General features: G+C 44.2%; 1 protein-coding gene across 2 annotated transcripts; it reads right to left on the bottom strand.

Annotated features, from left to right (window-relative positions):
- Positions 1-232: 232 nt before the first annotated feature.
- LOC309524861 (inducible T-cell costimulator-like) lies at positions 233-13,472 on the bottom strand. 2 transcript variants are annotated; one of them, XM_082210007.1, is made up of 6 exons: positions 13,101-13,472; positions 11,145-11,192; positions 7,049-7,369; positions 5,572-5,714; positions 2,971-3,062; positions 233-898 (listed from the first exon to the last, which is right to left on the bottom strand). In XM_082210007.1, the coding sequence occupies exons 1-5, from the start codon at positions 13,156-13,158 to the stop codon at positions 2,988-2,990; spliced, it is 645 nt and encodes a 214-aa protein (XP_082066133.1). In that variant the 5' UTR covers positions 13,159-13,472; the 3' UTR covers positions 233-898; positions 2,971-2,987. The 2 variants fall into 2 exon arrangements, with proteins under 2 accessions (XP_082066133.1, XP_082066132.1); XM_082210006.1 differs by having other exon boundaries at positions 5,572-5,717; positions 13,101-13,463.
- Positions 13,473-21,000: the final 7,528 nt, after the last annotated feature.

Raw genomic sequence — 21,000 nt, 5'->3', positions numbered from 1 at the left:
CCACCAGAGCAGTGCACGGAAACGCCATTTACCTTCCTGCTGGAGCGGTACCTATTTATCTACTTGCACTGGTGTGCTTTCAAACTGCTAAGTTGGCAGCAGCAGGGACCGCACAATGGGAGCTCACCCTGTCGTGGGGATTCGATCTGCTGACCTTCTGATCAGCAAGTCCTAGGCTCTATGGTTTAACCCACAGCGCCGCCCGCCTCCCTAGACGGAAAACAGGAAAGTTTTGGGAGGAATTCAACGTCTCGCTCTTCTGACTGTTCCATCAGCAAAAGCTTTTCTGATGGAATGATCCCCCTCTTCTCCCCCCATGCCATGTTGTTCTGGGAGGTCTCCTAATTCTCCGGAGCATATTTTGGGGAGGTGCTGGGAGTGCCCAGAGCAGGGAGGAGAAGGGGAAGACCTGTGGTGCAAGCGAAAGCCCTTGTGCTGGCTTCTGGTAGCATGCCAGGTTAGTTGAATCCGTCCCTCTCGTTTGTTAAGGGTGCTGGGGATTTGTGAGGGCTAAACTACAGTTCCCAGGATTCTTAGAGAGAAATGTGCTTTAAATATAGAGTGCGCACACAGTCCTCTGGTTAGTTGAATCCGGCCCTGAAAGCCTTGCTTTCCGAATAGCTGCAAAAAGAAAACCCCTTCAAAAAGCAAACACAGACCCATTAAATTTGATCAACGTAGTTTGGACATGTTCTGGGTGCTTTGTCCATGAAGAGTGGTTTGGGCAAGACGCAACAGGGAAATGAGTCTGCAGCATGAGAAGTTTTCTTCTTGAGCGGATGTCAGCATGTGACCACAAGGCCCCAACTGAAGATTCCAAGGTGGACAGAGATTTCTTGTTCAGTGTCCTCTCTGCTGCGCCCCAGAAGCCACGCCATAAACTGAAGCTCTGAACCACCTGGAAGAAATTAAAAGGCCCTGTGACATAAGGATCTAAAAATAATAATAATAATAATAATAATAATAATAATAATAATAATAATAATAATAATAATAATTTATTATTTATACCCCGCCCATCTGGCTGGGCTTCCCCAGCCAATCTGGCCAGCTTCCCAAAAAATACTATAATACATCAAACATTAAAAACTTCCCTAAACAGGGCTGCCTTCAGATGTCTTCTAAAAATCTGCTAGTTGTTGTTCTCTTTGACATCTGGTGGGAGGGCGTTCCACAGGGCGGGTGCCACTACTGAGAAGGCCCTCTGCCTGGTTCCCTGTAACTTGGCTGCTTGCAGTGAGGGAACCACCAGAAGGCCCTCGGTGCTGGACCTCAGTGTCCGGGCAGAACGATGGGGGTCGAGACGCTCCTTCAGGTATACTGGACCAAGCCGTTTAGGGCTTTAAAGGTCAGCACCAACACTTTGAATTGTGCCCAGAAACGTACTGGGAGCCAATGTAGGTCTTTCAAGACTGGTGTTATGTGGTCTCGGCGGCCGCTCTCAGTCACCAGTCTAGCTGCCGCGTTCTGGATTAGTTGTAGTTTCCGGGTCACCTTCAAAGGTAGCCCCACATAGAGTGCATTGCAGTAGACCAAGCAGGAGATAACCAGAGCATACACCACTCTGGCAAGGCAGTCCGTGGGCAGATAGGGTCTCAGCCTGTGTACCAGATGGAGCTGGTAAACAGCTGCCCTGGACACGGATTTGACCTGTGCCTCCATGGGCAGCTGTGAGTCCAAAATGACTATTATATTACTTTTTCACCTGATGGACCAAAAATAACATCCGCTCCTCAATCGATTCATGAGACCATGGTTTAATAAAATGTCAGAGGTAGCAGCTAGCATTTGGGTTTCTCTCAGTTTCTCATTTTTACAGTCTTAAATTCAGTCCTTCACATTTCCATGTCAGCTTGTGATTTCTTCATTTCTAAACAAGTCCTCATGAAAACTCACTGGCATTTTAGTGCCAATCTCTGCTACTATGCACATCCATGGATGCAGTTTTGCCTATTGTACACATTTTTGCAATGCGGTTTTCTGCAATATAACGCATTCTTTAGTTATTTTCACTAATGCATCTTTGTGGACGTTACTTAGCTGCAGAACTGCAGTGCAGAAAGAGGAGGGAGGAAGTCAAGTTTTGAAATGTTAAGATTATTGTAAAACTATTGAAATGTATAAAACTGAAAATTTTATATATATAGTGGTACCTCTGTTTACGTATTTAATTCGTTCCAGAGGTCTGTTCTTAACCTGAAACTGTTCTTAACCTGAAGCACCACTTCACCATGTTCTCATCCTGAAGCAAAGTTCTTAACCCGAGGTACTATTTCTGGGTTAACGGAGTCTGTAACCGGAAGCATATGTAACCCGAGGTACCACCATATATATATATATATATATATATATATATATATATATACACACACACACACACACACACACACACACACACACACACACACACCATATTTTTTGTTCTATAATATGCACCAGACCATAAGACGCACCTAGTTTTTGGAGAAGAAAAACAAGAAAAAAAATATTCTGAATCTCAGAAGCCAGAACAGCAAGAAGGATTGCTGTGCAGCGAAAGCAGCGATCCCTCTTGCTATTCTGGCTTCTGGGATAGCTGCGCAGCCTGCATTCGCTCCATAAGACGCATACACATTTCCCCTTACTTTTTAGGAGGGAAAAAGTGAGTCTTATAGAGCAAAAAATACGGTACACACACACACACACACACACACATATATATATATATATGAATATGAGAGGGTCTGCAGTTCTGCTTCAAGCAGCCACTTCCACCTCATGTGTGTGTGTTGCTTTGCAGTGTCATGCAGTTTTTCAGCTTTTACAGAGGGAGAGGGAGAGGGAGACGGAAAAAGAGAGAGAAAGAGAGAGGCACATGCACACAGATACACAGAGCCTGGTACACAGAAAGGTCCTGCCGGGAACTAGGGGGGAACTAGGCTAGTCCCACTAGTCCATGGTCCGTACGCCACTGATAGAATTGTGTATTACCTCTGAGTAGTGGGTTATTAGATGGGCTTCACTGCTGCCATGGACATGTATTCATTGTTGTAGTCATGAGAGCTCGTGACATGGTGGCAAACCTGGAAATAGACATTAAAGATTTTAGATTGCTGATTTCCATCTACAGTGCTACCTTGGTTCTCAAACGCTGAAAACCCGGACGTAAGTGTTCCGGTTTTTGAACATTTCCCGGAAGCCAAACGCCTGATGTGGCTGTCGGCTATTGCTTCCAGGGCACCTGGACCAATCAGAAGCTGCACCTTGGTTTTCAAACATTTCAAAAGTCAAATGGACTTCTGGAATGGATTAAGTTTGGTGCTTTTGTTTTTGCTATTTATTTTGCGTGGGAGGATTTTTTGGGGGGGGTTGAGGCTTTTTCAGTTAATTTGTTTTTTTGACCATGTGGAACCTAGTTCAGCTTACTGATTGATTGTGTGACTGCAGAAATGGATAAACAATGACTATCATCCGTGCAGGTAAGAAATAATAATAATTTTAAATTTTATCATCTACAATACTGTCTTATTTATTTCATAGTACAGTACATTGATTATTGCTTTCATTTTATGGCTCAATGGTCTCGTTAGATAGTAAAATCCATGTTAAATTGCTGTTTTAGGGGTTATTTTTAAAAGTGTGGGATGGATTCATCTGTTTTGCATTACTTTCTTTGGGAAAGCACACTTTGGTTTTGGAACAGACTTCTGGAATGGATTAAGTTTGAGAACCAAGGTACAATGTATATCCATACAGACCAGGCTGGCGTGTCCTGATTCGCTGCTCGAAGTGGGCCAGGCCTGCATATAGATATGGCTATGATTTCAACGGGACGTGGGTGGCACTGTGGGTTAAACCACAGAGCCTAGGACTTGCCAATAAGAAGGTCGGCAGTTCGAATCCCCGCGACGGAGTGAGCACCCGTTGCTCAGTCCCGCTCCTGCCAACCTAGCAGTTCGAAAGCACGTCAAAGTGCAAGTAGATAAATAGGTACCACTCCGGCGGGAAGGTAAACGGCATTTCTGTGCACTGCTCTGGTTCGCCAGAAGCGGCTTAGTCATGCTGGCCACATGACCCGGAAGCTGTACGCCAGCTCCCTCGGCCAATAAAGCGAGATGAGCGCTGCAACCCCAGAGTCGGTCACGACTAGACCTAATGGTCAGGGGTCCTTTACCTTATGGTTTCAACACACTTAACTTTCCCATCTTAGGTTTTCTACGGTTTGCTAAAGCTACGGTTCATCTCCAAGGTCCAATTCACACGTACATTCAGATTGGTGTTGGGATGGATGAGCAATGTTACGTGTGAATGTCGCATTCCACCTGTCTGTCTTTTTGGCCTTGTGTACGCAAATCAGGAAGCTGGTATCAATGGAAGCTGCCTTGTGTACGTACACAATCTCCACCCTCAAAAAAGGAGGGGCACCTGACCTAACATCTACATGTTAGTCTCTACGTGGGGCTGCCCTTGAGACTGACCCAGAAACTCCAGCGAGATCCTCGCTGCGAGATCACATTCACCCGGTGCTATACCAGCTGCACTGGCTCCCGGTGGAGTACAGGATCAGGTTTAAGGTGCTGGTTTTAACCTTTAAAGCCCTATACAGCCTAGGACCCTCGTGCCTACGGGACCGCCTCTCCTGGTATGTCCCACAGAGGACCTTACAGTCTTCAAACAAAAACATATTGAAGGTCTCAGGCCAAAGAGAGGTTAGGCTGGCCTCAACCAGAGCCAGGGCTTTTTCGGCTGTGGCTCCGATCTGGTGGAACACTCTGTTACAAGAGACTAGGGCCCTGCGGGACTTGACATCTTTCCGCAGGCCCTGCAAGACAGAGCTGTTCCACCAGGCCTTTGGTCAGGGCACAGCCTGACTCCCTCCCTCGGCAATCTCCACAGAATCTCTAGCCCAATGGTTGCCCTCAATTTGATTTGAATTAATTTTATAATGAATGATTTTAGTATTTTGTACTATTTTATTGTTGTTAGCTGCCCTGAGCCCGGCTTTGGCTGGGGAGGGCGGGATATAAATAAAATTTATTTTTATTATTATTATTATGTCTCCTTATGAAGGAAAAACAAGATGTAACCTGGCCCTGATGCCTACTTTCAAACAGGAAGAATCCAAAATGGACTTTGAGGCACTTTGCCAGATTGAGTGAAAGAAGAAATAAACTAAATTCACTGTCTTTTCACCAAGACTGCTCAAATGACTTCAGAGCTGGCCAGGGCACCAGTTATTTGTTTCTCCTTTGGAAGGAAGCAATAAGGGGGATTGCTTCCTCGGGTCGTTTTTGCTGATGTTCACAAAGTTTTTTTTTTTCCCCTCCCTTTCCTCAAGCTCCAGGTCTTTAAATCGATAAGCAGCTCTGTCTTAGAGAAATTGAAAGTAAACTGCTGTCACCGGTGACTGAATTCCGGTCGTAAATAAATGGCTCAAATTTGTTCATCAAAGCAGTTTCCATTCGACGTGCTGACTCCGTAGGTGTGTGAGGGTGTTACTGACTCTGCATGTCGCGAACGAAAGCCCAAATGTCGCTCCATCTCGCAGGGACAGGTTAGGAGCCTTTGAAGAAGGCTGTGCAGAACACTTACCACATTTCTCAGGCAGCATGCTGTGAAACAGAAGATGCAGGCAACAACGGAAAAAACAGTGAGCCCAATGAGTATCCATGATGCAGATTCTGAGAACAAGCAGGAAACTTCTGAATCTTCTGAAACTTTTGAATCTTCTGCATCTTCTGAAAAAAATAAATAAATAGTTTTTATTAGATCTTCGGGCCTAAGATCAACCACTATTTTCTGTACATTTCTTTCTTTCTTTCTTTCTTTCTTTCTTTCTTTCTTTCTTTCTTTCCTTCCTTCTTTCCTTCTTTCCTTCTTTCCTTCTTTCTTTGCCAGTCTTCCTTAGCCCTAGTGACTAGGGATGGAAGGATCTGCCATTTCATTTTATGATTTCTCCAATCTTAAACTCAGTTCTTTAGTTTAAAAATCATCATGAAAATCCAACAGCCTTATTAAATGCATACTAAATTTCTCCTGGGCAGTTTCGACTAATGTGCAAATTTCAAGCGATGGCTTGGAATTTGGTTGGAGCATGGTTTTGGGAAGTGTGAATTCAATCAATTCACCTTTAAATGCAAACTGAATCGAATTTTTACTCCATCTCTACCAGCCACACCTATCCCTCATGAGGGTAAGGCCACAGTCACAGATGGAGGGAAGGGGGGGCACAGAGAAAGCTGTAGAACTGGCCACCATTCTAGTCTCATGAACCTCGGGGGAAATGTGGCAGTTTTCCTCCCAGCACAGTAGATCTGACTGGTAAATTTGAATTGTAGGATTACCATCATAATGCCACACTGCCCCCCAAAAAAACATATTAATAAGCCAAGAGACAAATTCTCCACCTCATATATCACTTTTAAAAAATGCAGTATAGAAATCCTTCTATACTGGAAGGGTGACTTAACTTTCTAGACTTTAGGCATCTTAAAAAGCAGAGACATCACCTTGCCAACAAAGGTCTGTATAGTTAAAGCTATGGTTTTCCCAGTAGTGATGTATGGGAGTGAGAGCTGGACCATAAAGAAGGCTGATCGCCGAAGAATTGATGCTTTTGAATTATGGTGCTGGAGGAGACTCTTGAGAGTCCCATGGACTGCAAGAAGATCAAACCGATCCATTCTGAAGGAAATCAGCCCTGAGTGCTCACTAGAAGGACAGATCCTGAAGCTGAGGCTCCAATACTTTGACCACCTCATGAGAAGAGAAGACTCCCTGGAAAAGACCCTGATGTTGGGAAAGATGGAGGGCACAAGGAGAAGGGGACATCAGAGGACGAGATGGTTGGACAGTGTTCTCGAAGCTACCAGCATGAGTTTGACCAAACTGCGGGAGACAGTAGAAGACAGGAGCGCCTGGCGTGCTCTGGTCCATGGGGTCATGAAGAGCCAGACACGACTAAACGACTAAACAACAACATAAGGTGTATCTGTTATCACAGATGAATGACTAGCAGGACTCTCATTTTTTCACTTAGACAACAAAGATAAAGCAGTCGTCTACTGACCTTGGATATATAGATGTTTTTCAATTGTTTCACAGCAATGAGGGACAGGAGCATAGATTTCTAGGCAGCTGATGTAGGTATCACTATGTTTGCTTTTCAAATCTCTGAGAACAAATGACACTTTATCACCGGAATGCACTGGATTACAAATGTCACTCCCTTTAATGCGTGGTTTCCCTTTTTCTATGTAGAGATCACAGACTTTTTCTTTGTGCTGCCCTCTGAACAGTTTTATATGGAAGATGTCAGCACTATGTGGCAAAGGGCAGTCAAATGTGAAGTTTTCTCTCGGAAATTCATCACTGGAGGCATTAAGATTCCCTGGAAGTGGAGAGAGAATGAAATTGTTCACAATAAGCATATAAAACAAAAATCCCATTGGAAGTACAAACATCTGTTCTTTTATTTTATTTTATTAAAAAGAAGAACATTTGAGGAAGAGAGGAACGATAAAGAGGGGAGTTATGCTCTTTCTAGACACCCCATCCCTGATGTTTTCTCTGGCCTTATAGCATGTGCATCATGAGCTACCATAAGCAGCAGGAACATCTATGCCCACCTACGGCCAGGATACCCAATAAGATGGACTACAACTCCCATAAGCCCCAACTAGGATGACCAGCGATGATGAGAGTTGTAGTCCACAACATCTGGAGGCAACCATCTTGGCCACGGGTAGGCAACCTAAGGCCCGTGGGCCGGATCCGGCCCAATCACCTTCTCAATCCGGCCTATGGACGGTCCAGGAATCAGCATGTTTTTACATGAGTAGAATGTGTCCTTTTATTTAAAATGCATCTCTGGGTTATTTGTGGAGCATAGGAATTCGTTCATTCCCCCCACAATATATATAAAACACACACCAACCGCTACTTACATGCACAATCACACCACCACCCTGCACAAATAAACTCCGTAGCCAAGACTCTCATCTCCAGAACCAAACGCCTGGCTGACAAAGACCACTTGACAACTGAGTTACAGAATCTCTCAAATGTGTTAATCGCCAATGGATACCAGAAAAACAGGGTTACGAAGCTAATCCAAAAAGAAACACCCCCCAAAAACCAAGACACAGAAGAAAACAATGGCATGGCCCTCCTTCCTTATATCAAGGGCACTACAGACAAAATCAGCAAAATCCTCCATAAACACAATATCAAAACAGCCTTCTGCACCAACCAAAAAATAGCCAATATCCTCAGAAACCCAAAAGACAAAATCCAGCTGGAAAACCAAGGGGTCTATGAAATACCCTGCAAAGTCTGCCCAGCCACGTACATTGGACAAACAAACAGACGAATAAATGCACGTGTCGCAGAACACAAGAATGCCGTCAAAAAAGAAGAAAAAACTTCCTCTCTTTTCCAACACATGAAAGAAACAGGACACGAAATTAATTTTGCAGATTCCAAATTGCTCTTTAACATGGAACATCACCACAAGAGAATAATCATGGAAGCCATCGAGATAGAGAAACACCCTCACAACATGAACAAGCGTGACGACACGTCCCGCCTGCCAGACATCTGGAAATTAGCCCTCCCCACAAAAACCGACACCAGAACCAGAGACACACAGAACGCCGTCACCAATCAACCACACCAGACCCAAACCCAGACCCTCTCCACAGACATATTACAGACTCCATCCAGTAGCCAAACTATAGTGGCACCTCCGGATGCTGCACCCCCCTGCAATCCCTACACAGATCTGGCTGGCACAAGGCACAAAACCACAGCTCGCCCCTATACACGAAGCCAAGCCAGAGCACAACTAAATGCAGCACAGCCATCTTCTCAGAAAAACTCTTCACAAGCTCAAGAGGTCAAGACACAAAAGCTTTAGCAACTAATCTACACTTAATGACCCACCCAGTGGTATTCAGAATATCACTCATGAAATCACTCAAGATATCCCTCAAGTAATTAAGGAACAAAAGAAGAAGAGCCACACTAATCTAGGAACTTCCTCTCTGCCCAGAACGTTGGAGGCTATACACCACACCCCTCAACAGTATTTATAGGAACTCAAACACCAGATTCTGCTCTGTTCCAGTAACAAGAAGCCGAAAGCACCAGCCCGAAGATGACGAGTGAGACCTCGTCGAAACGTCGCACAGACACCCCGACTCTTACACGGGAAGACACCCGAAGACACCAAAACCTGCATTCCTGTACCCGTGAAAATCTACGAAAGCATATATATATATATATATATATATATATAGAGTCCGGCCCCCCACAAGGTCTGAGGGACAGTAGACTGGCCCCCTGCTGAAATAGGTTGCTGACCCCTGATCTTGACTATCTCTGCCAAGAATTTCCAGTGAAATCTTCCCAAACTGCTCAACTGGTTTGCGTAAGCAAAAAGTCATTTGAATTTTAATTATTCTTACTTATTAATTTTAACTATTTTTATTATTATGCTATCTATTACCATCCTTTGATTTCATTGTTGTTTTATTATTTTGCTCCATGAAATATGTTTTTAATGTTGTACATCACCCTGCGATCTTTTGATAAAGGGCAGCATGTAAATGAAATTATTATTAATCATGATGATGATGTTCGTATTTGTATAGTTCAGGATATCCAACAGGTCGATCGCGATCTACTGGTAGATCCCTGGGAGGTTTTGGTTGATCGCTGGGTCCCTTTGCTTAGCGTTGGCAAAATAGAATTTGCCCCCGCCCCTTCGCCCCGCCCTCCATTGTTCTGCAGAATGGAAGATGGAGTTTACTCAGTAGATGGAGTTTCCTCAGCAATATGTGAATGGCTCTTCCCTTTCTCCCTCCCAAGAGCTTAGCCTTGATCTCCCCAAAAATGGGGCTTTCCTCCTTTCTTACTCCCTAAAAAAAGTTCAGTAACTTTGCCCTGAACCCCCAAAAAGGGGGTAGATCACTGCCAGTAGTTCACAGTCTCTTGGGAGTTGGCCACCCCTGTATAGTTTAATTTTAGCAAGCATTTGTTTGCCTTAAAAAGGTAAAGGGACCCCTGACCATTAGATCCAGTCATGGCCGACTCTGGGGTTGCGGCGCTCATCTCGCTTTATTGGCCAAGGGAGCTGGCGTACAGCTTCCGGGTCATGTGGCCAGCATGACTAAGCCACTTCTGGCAAATCACAGCAGCGCACGGAAATGCCATTTACCTTCCCGCCGGAGCGGTACCTATTTATCTACTTGCACTTTGACGTGCTTTCAAACTGCTAGGTTGGCAGGAGCTGGGACCGAGCAACGGCAGCTCACCCCGTCGCGGGGATTCGAACCACCGACCTTCTGATCAACAAGTCCTAAGTTCTATGGTTTAACCCACAGCGCCACCCGCGTCCCATTCATTTGCCTTAGAAAGTTTTAAAGTTCTTCTAAGTCTTTCACTCTCAGTTTTCTGCTCTTCTGTGCCCTTGCCAGGGACTGAGCTCCATCATTTGATGACCCAGTCTGAAGGCTGCAAACTTGCAGTTTATAAATGTGATGAAATACCAGCCAAAATAGTTTATTCTGAACAGATCTTCTGGATGATATTTCAAAGTTTAAAACTGACTTGGTCAGATCCTTGTCCATGGTTATGAATCTTCTTAAATCATGTGAAGTGCAATCCGGCTCAGAATCGGGCATGCTTAATCTTTGTTGATTTCAGTGGTGCTTAAGTATACCTCAGGTTAAGTACTTAATTCGTTCCAGAGGTCCGTTCTTAACCTGAAACTGTTCTTAACCTGAAGCATCACTTTGGCTAATGGGGCCTCCTGCTGCCGCCACATGATTTCTGTTCTTATCCTGAAGCAAGGTTCTTAACCTGAAGCACTATTTCTGGGTTAGCAGAATCTGTAACCTGAAGCGTATGTAAGCTGCGGTACCACTGTACATGCATACTGGATTGTTATCCTTTGCTCCAATCCCATACACAGGCTGCTTTAATCCCATTTACTTTGCATGAGATTTAAATAGCCTAACGTGATACAGGATTGTAGACATCATTTCTTTCCTCTAAATTTTTGTATCATATCTCTAGATCCGCAACAGTAAAAACAGAGGGGAAAATAAAGTTTGGCATGCTAGATTGATTCCATCCAAGCATCCCCCCCAAAAAGTATGTACCTTTCAGCGAAGCTCTGCTGGATGCAAATGATGAACAGGAATCGCCACCTAAAAATAAAACAGGTTTTTTTTCACACATGGAAAACATTTCTCATTCTGCAAACATTGTGTGTTAATAAGTAGTATTAATAAGTAGCAGGAATCTCAATGTCCAACGTTGGTCTCGAACCCACAACACTGAGATTGTGAGTCTCATGCTCAACCGACTGAGCTATTTGGCAGCCAAGAGGGAAACAGAATCCAAGAGGATGTACTATTCACACAAGCCCTTTGTCCTCCACTGACTCTCCCTTCTGCTTTTCTCAGGTGCCTTGCTCTATATAAAGGCTAGGTTTATGGACAATTTGCAGGGTTGCCATTTGTCCTCTTTTTCCAGGACATGTCCTCTTTTTCATGGGTAGAGTCGTCATAGTGATCCATAGTTAAAAGTAAAAGTTGGCAAATGTGAAAAGTTTTGCTCTTCAAAATATGGCAACTCTATTTCTGTTCTCTTGTTGTTTTTGTCTCCTTAAAAGATTAATAAAATATTGATATTTAAGAGTGTGTGGTGGGCTGGGCAGTGAGAAAGAGCTCTGTCTGATGTCCCAAAATTCAGTGACCAAAGTTGCTTAGTTGGGCACATGAACTCCTAACGTATTTGTTTATTTCTTTGTTTAAAATGCAATTGTGCCACCCTTCAGTTGAAACCAGCTCCCAGCAGAGCTCACAATATTAATAAGACGACATAAAATTCGATAGTGGGATTTAAGACAGCAAAGAGAGAAGAGAACAGAGTGAGGTGATTTAAAACCAGCTCAAATGACATACTGGAAAGCCTGACCTGAAAAGGCACCAAGTTTGGTACCAGCTGGGTCTCCCTTGAGGAGACATTTCATGGTGACCTGAGAAGACCCTTTCTGCAGTCTCACATGCCCCACCTCGGAGGCAGTGGACCTGAGAGGGAACTCTGAGGAATATAACATTTGGACAGGCTCCTAAAGTAGGAGGAGGAGGTCTTTCAAATATCTAGTTTCCAAGCATGAAAGGTAAGCCACAACAGATATGTTCTGAAGTAAGTGGGAAGGAGTCACTGTGTTTTTATTAATTTGAAATGTATTGAACAAGCAATGGATACCTACTGAAAAGCAACTTTTCACAGGAGAACTTATTGCAAAAATCAGAGAGAACCACGCTAACCATGTGCACACATCACACTTACTTAACAAAAGAACCGACATATTGGAAAGGTCATAAGGGATGGGGAGCTATGCCACAATTGGAAACCCAAAAAAGCTGTATTTGTCTGGAAGGTGTCTAGCTACATCTTCAAAAAAAGGACTTATTTAGTAAGACAAAAAAATCTGCTCGACTTGACCTCTAGACAGCCAAATGTCCAGAATCACTAATTAGATAATGAAATACTTGACTACCGCTGCTTTTTTAAAACTAGAGTTGGTTTTTAAAGCATTGTTGAAGGATAGGTTTATCAATATGCGTTACATAAACAGATAAAGGTTCACTTTCTTTGTATATGAAAAAGGAAAAAAACACATTACTTTTTTGCCTCAAAAACCACAGGAAGCACCAACTGATGATGGCAGAAATCCACCCATCCTTTGAATTTAAGCAGTGGTTCAGTTCAAAACTAACGTATTTCCATGTAAAAAGCTGTTGTTTTTATTTATTTTTAATTTAAATTTATATAAAGCCCTTCATCAAGAGATCTCCAGGAAGCTCACAGAATAAAATACAAAATAAAACACAAGTAAATAATTAAACCAAAACGACAAAACAATAACTCCCCACTTCCCACAGAGACATTTAAAAGACTGCAGGAACGTTCACCGTGAAAGCTAAGGTGCCTTTTATCCACCAAGGCTTTCTGACCAGTGTTCCTATTCTACCTTTTCCCCACACAACCTTCCACTAGTAAACTGATCAATAAATGGCTGCCGGGAGACTGTGGAGATCACTTACCATGAAGAGGCTCAAAGCAGAAGCAAAAAAGGCAGATAGTCACAATATATAGCTTCATGCTTCTTGAAGAGAGACACTGACGCTTCTCTTTTGTTCTGTTTTGAGGGGAAGAGGTTTAGAACAATTAGGGCTCCATTCCCTTTGAAATCTTCAGTGGTTAGAGGGAGGCAACTTCACTGTCTAGAAGTCATCTTGCATTTGCCAAAATATCTCACCACCTTTTCATTAGATCCCACACCTTCGACACGTCAACACAGAAGGTCTTCATTATCCAACTGAGATCTATGGTGGTTTCCCCAGTTCATTTCTTGGTAAGAACCCTGAGCTTACAGTTATCAGCTTATGCTGATCTAAAAATGAATATATATCATGATGATGATAGCGTTTACGATGCAAATCTTTGCCTTAGTGCAGTAGTCCTCTGGATACCTTGACCCTGTGTATGGAAAATAAAGTCTTAGAATGGCCAGAGAAGGAACCTTTTTTCCCCGAAAGGGAAATGAAGAGGACCCAGGCAACTACTGACCAGTCATCTTGACGTCAATACCAGGAGAGATCCTAGAACAGATAATTAAACAGTGGGTCTGTAAGCACTTAGAAAAGGATGCTGGATTTACTAAGAGCTAGCTTGGGTTTCTCAAAAAGAAGTCATGCAAAATGAATCATTTCTTTCTTTTGCTAGAGCTACAAGCTTGGTGGATCAGGTGAACGCTGTAGATGTCATGTATTTCTGTTTCAGGAAGGCTTTCGACAATGTCTCCCATGATCTTCTTGAGGAGAAGCTGGTAAAATATTGACTAGATGATGTTATTATTAGGTGGATTCACAGCCAGTTGACTGACTGAACCCAGAGTGCTCACCACTCATTCCTGATCATTCTCGAAAAAGGGACCACTGGGTTCTGCTCTGGGCCTGGTGTTGTTCAACATATTTACCAATTACTTTGATAAAAGAATAGGGGGACGCAGGCAGCGCTGTGGTCTAAACCACAGAGCCTAAGGCTTGCTGATCAGAAGGTCGGCAGTTCGAATCCCCGCAACAGGGTGAGCTCCCGTTGTTCGGTCCCTGGTCCTGCCCACCTAGCAGTTCGAAAGCACGTCAAAGTGCAAGTAGATAAATAGGTACTGATCTAGCGGGAAGGCAAATGGCATTTCCGTTCGCTACTCTGGTTCGTCAGAAGCAGCTTAGTCATGCTCGCCACATGACCCGGAAGCTGTCTGTGGACAAACGCTGGCTCCCTCGGCCTATAGAGCGAGATGAGCATGCAACCCCAGAGTCGTCCGCGACTGGACCTAGCGGTCAGGGGTACCTTTACCTTTGATAAAATAATAGACGAGATGGTCATCAAATTGGCATATGACACCAAAGTGGGAGGGGTAACACCTCAGAAGACAGAATCAGGATTCAAGATTATCTTAACAGTTTGTAGAACTGGACCAAAACTAATAAAATGAATTTCACCAGGGGAAAACGTTGGTGCACAGATATTATTTATCATTTGTTTATTTATTGCATTTCTATCCCAAATTTTTGTCCCTGGAGCTCAAGGTGGTTTACAAGCTCCACAACAAGCTTGTGAGGTGGGTTAAAATAGGTTGGGAGACACCTGGCTTGACAGCAGCACATGTGGAAAGAATCCAGGGGTCTTAGTATCATAGAATCATAGAGTTGGAAGAGACCACAAGGGCCATCGAGTCCAACCCCCTGCCAAGCGGGAAACACCATCAGAGCACTCCTGACATATGGTTGTCAAGCCTCTGCTTAAAGACCTCCAAAGAAGGAGACTCCATCACACTCCTTGGCAGCAAATTCCACTGTCGAACAGCTCTTACTGTCAGGAAGTTCTTCCTAATGTTTAGGTGGAATCTTCTTTCTTGTAGTTTGGATCCATTGCTCCGTGTCCGCTTCTCTGGAGCAGCAGAAAACAACCTTTCTCCCTCCTCTATGTGACATCCTTTTATATATTTGAACATGGCTATCATATCACCCCTTAACCTCCTCTTCTCCAAGCTAAACATGCCCAGCTCCCTTAGCCGTTCCTTATAAGGCATCGTTTCCAGGCCTTTGACCATTTTGGTTGCTCTCCTCTGGACACGTTCCAGTTTGTCAGTGTCCTTCTTGAACTGTGGTGCCCAGAACAGGACACAGTACTCCAGGTGAGGTCTGACCAGAGCAGAATACAGTGGCACTATTACTTCCCTTGATCTAGATGCTATACTCCTATTGATGAGGCCCAGAATTGCATTGGCTTTTTTAGCTGCCGCGTCACACTGTTGGCTCATGTCAAGTTTGTGGTCAACCAAGACTCCTAGATCCTTTTCACATGTACTGCTCTCAAGCCAGGTGTCACCCATCTTGTATTTGTGCCTCTCATTTTTTTTGCCCAAGTGCAATACTTTACATTTTTCCCTGTTAAAATTCATCTTGTTTGTTTTTGCCCAGTTCTCTAATCTGTCAAGGTCATTTTGAAATGTGACCCTGTCCTCTGGGGTGTTAGCCACCCCTCCCAGTTTGGTGTCATCTGCAAATTTGATCAGGATGCCCTTGAGTGCATCATCCAAGTTGTTGATAAAGGTGTTGAATAAGACCGGGCCCAAGACAGAACCCTGTGGCACCCCACTAGTCACTCTTCTAATAGATCACAAGCTTAACACAAGTCAACACTGTGTTGCAGAAGCAGCATCAGAAAAAAGTATGCTGATTTGATCAAGGGAAGTCATATTATCACTCTTTTCTGCCTTGGTCAGATGCCCCCTGGAGTATTATGTCCAGTTCTGAGCCCCACAGTTTAAGAAGGACATTGACAAGCTGGAACATGTGCAAAGGAGGACAACCAATATGATCAAGGGTCTGGAAACAAAGCCTTACGAGGAATGGTTGAGGGAGTTGGGTATGTTTAGCCTAGAGAAGACTCCTCTTCATTCTACTGCTCTCCTTTATCTACTTCTCCCTTCTTTCTTTCTTCCTTCCTGTCCTCCCCACCCGTTTTCCTCTTGCTAGCTTGCTTTTTAGTGTGTTCATTTCAATGCTCCTTCATTCGGTCTACAAATGTGTAGACCCTACTAATCTCCCTTGTCCGTCATCTCTTCTTTTGCTTGAATATGCACACTCACACCTGCTGCTCTGTTACTTCACAAGCCTACAATTTCTTCATACATTTCCCGTCCTCAAACTCTTTCAGTCCCTTGTGTTTGTGGCAATTTCTATCAGGACTTTAATCTTTACCTCTGCAGCTGAAATCCCCATGAAAATCTCTCACACACAGCAATTGCTTTTCGCTGAGGTAGGCTCAACTGGGTTGAATGGAACTCCTTTAAAAAATAATAATATTAATGCTATATTATTACGCTTTTCAGCCAATATTGTCATACATCAAACAAGCTTGTAGTGGAGGTAAGAACAAAAGAAAAGCAAAATGACATATGAAGGAGAATGAGACCCAAGTACAGTGGTGCCCCGCAAGACGAATGCCTCACAAGACGGAAAACCCGCTAGACGAAAGAGTTTTCCAGTTTGGAGGTGCTTCGCAAAACGAATTTCCTATGGGCTTGCTTCGCAAGACAACAATGTCTTGCGAGTTCCTGCTGGTTTTTTTCCTCCCCCCCCCCTTTTTCTAAGCCGCTAAGCCGCTTATCAGCTGATCCGATCAGCAGATAAGCCATTAAAAGCCGCTAATAGCGCTAATCCGCTAATCCGTCAATGGGCTTGCTTCACAAGACGAAAAAACCGCTAGACGAAGAGAATCACAGAATGGATTCTTTTCGTCTTGCGAGGCACCACTGTAGACTGTATCCCCACAGCTTTGAATTCTGCTGCTCAAACTCCGCCTCCCAGTTAACTCCTGTCTGAATAAATACACTCCTAGTCCTTCAATCAAAGCTCAGAGTCTCCTTTCCCTAGTTGTAGATATTTTCTTCCAAGTGGACAGTTCAACCCAGAACCAACACTCTCCCTCTTGAACCATCACCCTATCTCCCTCTCAAACGAAACCCTATCTGAACACTCTCTCAGAAATGGCTGCTTTTATTCTACCTCTGGCCCCACCCCCTATGACTAGCTGTCTTGGTAGCCAATCAGAGAGAGGCTCCAGCCCCCTGGTGGAATTCTGAGGAACTGTATCACTGGGAATGACAAGTGAGGTGAGCACTGTTGCATTCAGGTCCTGCTCACATCTGGGTCTCCTCTGTAAGAAGTAGTTGTAGGACTTAGATGGGGCTTTCGCCTGATCCAGGAAAGCTCTCCTTATGTCCTCTATGCTGGATATGAATGCTTGAAGAAGGCTGATGACTGTGAATTACATGGCAGTTCTTTCTTTTCTAGCCTTAATGTCTATTTTTTTGAAAACTCGAAGCTATAATTCAGACTGGAACGATCTGTTTGAATGCAGGATTTTCTAACCACAGGTTGTCTGTTACCATCTTCCCCCCGAGCGCCCTTATCAGTGACCTCTTCATCGCGCTCTCAAGTAATTTCCCTGGAGATGAGCTTGAACAATCCAATAACATGCACACTGACAGCCTCATTTCTGAAAGGAGATGACTATTTTCTCTGTTGGCTTCAGACAGCCCTCTCTGACAACAGTTCTTCCAGAAAAACAACTTGCCATTTGTCGACAGTTGTCCTCATAACATTCCATGCAGTCATTTCCATACTCATTCGTGATCTTCTGCAATTAGGACTATAAAGAAATGTGTGCATTCTTTTGTTTCCATCTTGCCTACAATTTTTCTGCTTCGGCCTCCGGAGGAGAGCATTGCTACTGTTACAAAGCAGCCTTTCTTCCGAACAGAAGAAACCCTATCCATTCTGAAGGAAATCAGCCCTGAGTGCTCACTGGAAGGACAGATCGTGAAGCTGAGGCTCCAAGACTTTGGCCACCTCATGAGAAGAGAAGACTCCCTGGAAAAGACCCTGATGTTGGGAAAGATGGAGGGCACAAGGAGAAGGGGACGGCAGAGGACGAGATGGTTGGACAGTGTTCTTGAAGCTACCAGGATGAGTTTGACCAAACTGCGAGAGGCAGTGGAAGACTGGCATGCCTGGCGTGCTCTGGTCCATGGGGTCACGAAAAGTCAGACACGAATAAACAACAACAAAAACAAGGGCTCTGTCAGGGTCCTATAGTCCTCCTGTCTGCTTCCCAAAGCTGGACAGGTACCAACTAGGTTTTGAGAAGGAGACAGGAGGACTCTGGGACCCTGTCAGAGCCCTCACACCTTCCTGAAGTGCTTACTAGGCTTTAGGAAGGAGGCTGGAAGGCAGCCCCTTGGCTCAACACCTGTGCCCTAAATCTGTAAACAAACAAAAAACACAAGACAGCTGCAGATGGCAGATGCTGAGGTTTAGGGAGTGGTGGTGAGGGATTGGAAGAGACAGCTGTGTGTGTCACTAGGTCTCCCCTGCACCTCCTAAAACAGCCAGCCCTCCAGAAAAAATCAAGGGTGGTTTCCTGTCTCTAGCCATAAGACTCATCTGCCTGCCCAGTCAACTTTTGCCCATGGAATAGTGGTGGCTGCCATCTTGTCTTTTACTCCAGGCAGCAAAATGCCTTAGGTTGGCCCTGCTCCTATCCTAAATTTAGTGGCCCTAAATTCAACTCACCCCTCTGTTGCTCACGTTCCAGTACTGACAAACACCTTCAATGGTGTGATGGCTCCAATATAGTTATGACCAAGAAGAAAGGCTTCTTTTGTGTTTTGGCTTCCAGTCCCCTTCATCCTCCCTTCCCCTTTTTACATTGTTGTTGTTTAGTCATTTAGTCATGTCCGACTCTTCGTGACCCCCTGGACCAGAGCACGCCAGGCACTCCTGTCTTTCATTGCCTCCCACAGTTTGGTCAAACTCATCCATCCATCTTGTCCTCTGTCGTCCCCTTCTCCTTGTGCCCTCCATCTTTACCAACATCAGAGTCTTTTCCAGGGAGTCTTCTCTTCTCATGAGGTGGCCAAAGTATTGGAGCCTCAGCTTCACGATCTGTCCTTCCAGTGAGCACTCAGGGCTGATTTCCTTCAGAATGGATAGGTTTGATCTTCTTGCAGTCAATGGGACTCTCAAGAGTCTCCTCCAGCACCATAATTCAAAAGCATCAATTCTTCGGCGATCAGCCTTCTTTATGGTCCAGCTCTCACTTCCATACATCACTACTGGGAAAACCATAGCTTTAATTATACGGACCTTTGTTGGCAAAGTGATGCCTCTGCTTTTTAAGATGCTATCTAGGTTTGTCATTGCTTTTCTCCCAAGCCCCTTTTTACATACAAAGACAAAACAGAAGTTGCAACCAGTCAACGATTTCAACCTGAAATTGGAGTTCTTCATTAAGGTAGCTTGTTTCCTTTCCTCGTTCTGACATTCCCCTCTCCTTTCTTTCTTTCTTTCTTTCTTTCTTTCTTTTTTTTTTGGCAACAACTTCTATTTTTCTTCAGGCCCTGTGGAGCTCGCTTGGTAATGATCTCTCCATCACGAGGCTAATGGAAGCAATCAGGGTTTCACCCTGGCACCGTGCCAGATAAAATGCTCCTCTGAAGGAGCGATCAGGTGCTTTCCTTTGAGGAAACGATTTGGCTCTGTGCTCCTTCACTCGGGTAATGTCGGAAATTACTCCTTCCCGTGAAGCTAAAAATAGTGTTTTCTGCCTGCTTCACAGCCCCTGTTCTAAAAGTACTTGTTTGTGGGCTGGAAGCAATGAGGTCTCAAAGTGACATGTATCCTGAGGCCTTGTGCTTGAGCGGCGAGCATAGTAAGAAAAAGAAAGAAGGAAGGAAAGAAAGAAAGAAAGAAAGAAAGAAAGAAAGAAAGAAAGAAAGAAAGAAAGAAAGAAGGAAGGAAGGAAGGAAGGAAGGAAGGAAGGAAGGAAGGAAGGAAGGAGGGAGCTGTGATGCCAGTCTGATGTAATAGTTACAGTGGTACCTCGGGTTAAGTACTTAATTCATTCCGGAGGTCCGTACTTAACCTGAAACTGTTCTTAACCTGAAGCACCACTTTAGCTAATGGGGCCTCCCGCTGCTGCCATGCCGCCAGAGCCCGATTTCTGTTCTCATCCTGAAGCAAAGTTCTTAACCTGAAGCACTATTTGTGGGTTAGTGGAGTCTGTAACCTGAAGCGTATGTAACCTGAAGCGTATGTAACCTAAGGTACCACTGTACATCTTTTTAGACTTGGAGACCAGGGTTCATAGTCCTTCTCTGCTCTGCAGTGACACTGAGCTAGACATTATCCCTCAGTCTAAACTGCACCATACGTCATTTTGAGGATAAAGTGGGAGAGAGAAAGTACATATATTCCAACATTTCTCCAGTAAAAATAAGGACATCCTTTTCTATTATAATAATATTTATATCACGTCCATCTGACTGAGTTGCCCCTGCCAGTCTGGTAAGCTTCCTATATAAAGACATAATAAAACATTAAACAATGAACAACTTCCCTCTATAGGGCTGCCTTCAAATGTATTCTAAAGGCTGTATAGTTATTTATCTCTTTGGCTTGGGGGGGGGGTTGCATAACTTCATACCGTCCAACATTTCTCTGATAAAAATAGGGATGTCCTAAGGAAAAGCGGGACATTCCGGGATCAAATCCGAAACTGGGATGGCTTCTTTAAATCTGGGTCTGTCTCTGGAAAATAGGGACACTTGGAAAGTCTGAAAGCATTGTGCCGTCTAACATTCCTTGAACGAAAGGAGTGATATACAGTGGTACCTCGGGTTAAGTACTTAATTCGTTCCGGAGGTCCATTCTTAACCTGAAACTGTTCTTAACCTGAAGCACCATTTTAGCTAACGGGGCCTCCTGCTGCCGCCACACTGCCGGAGCACGATTTCTGTTCTCATCCTGAAGCAAAGTGCTTAACCCAAGGTACTATTTCTGGGTTTATGGAGTCTGTAACCTGAAGCATCTG

Source organism: Podarcis vaucheri (genome assembly GCF_965113315.1).
Source record: "Podarcis vaucheri genome assembly, chromosome: 1".
NCBI lineage: Eukaryota > Metazoa > Chordata > Lepidosauria > Squamata > Lacertidae > Podarcis > Podarcis vaucheri.
The sequence above is the reverse complement of the archived record's forward strand: the minus strand, read 5'-3'. Positions and strand labels throughout refer to the sequence as shown.

Bases quoted from the DNA above. Each gene is read 5' to 3' on its own strand.
- LOC309524861 (XM_082210006.1), bottom strand. From the start codon at position 13,158: ATGAAGCTATATATTGTGACTATCTGCCTTTTTTGCTTCTGCTTTGAG. The intron at 11,193-13,100 runs GTAAGTGATCTC...TTTTATTTTTAG, and splicing joins CTGCTTTGAGCCTCTTCATG to GTGGCGATTCCTGTTCATCA. The intron at 3,063-5,571 runs GTAAGTGTTCTG...GTCTATTTCCAG, and splicing joins CATGCTGCCTGAGAAATGTG to GTTTGCCACCATGTCACGAG.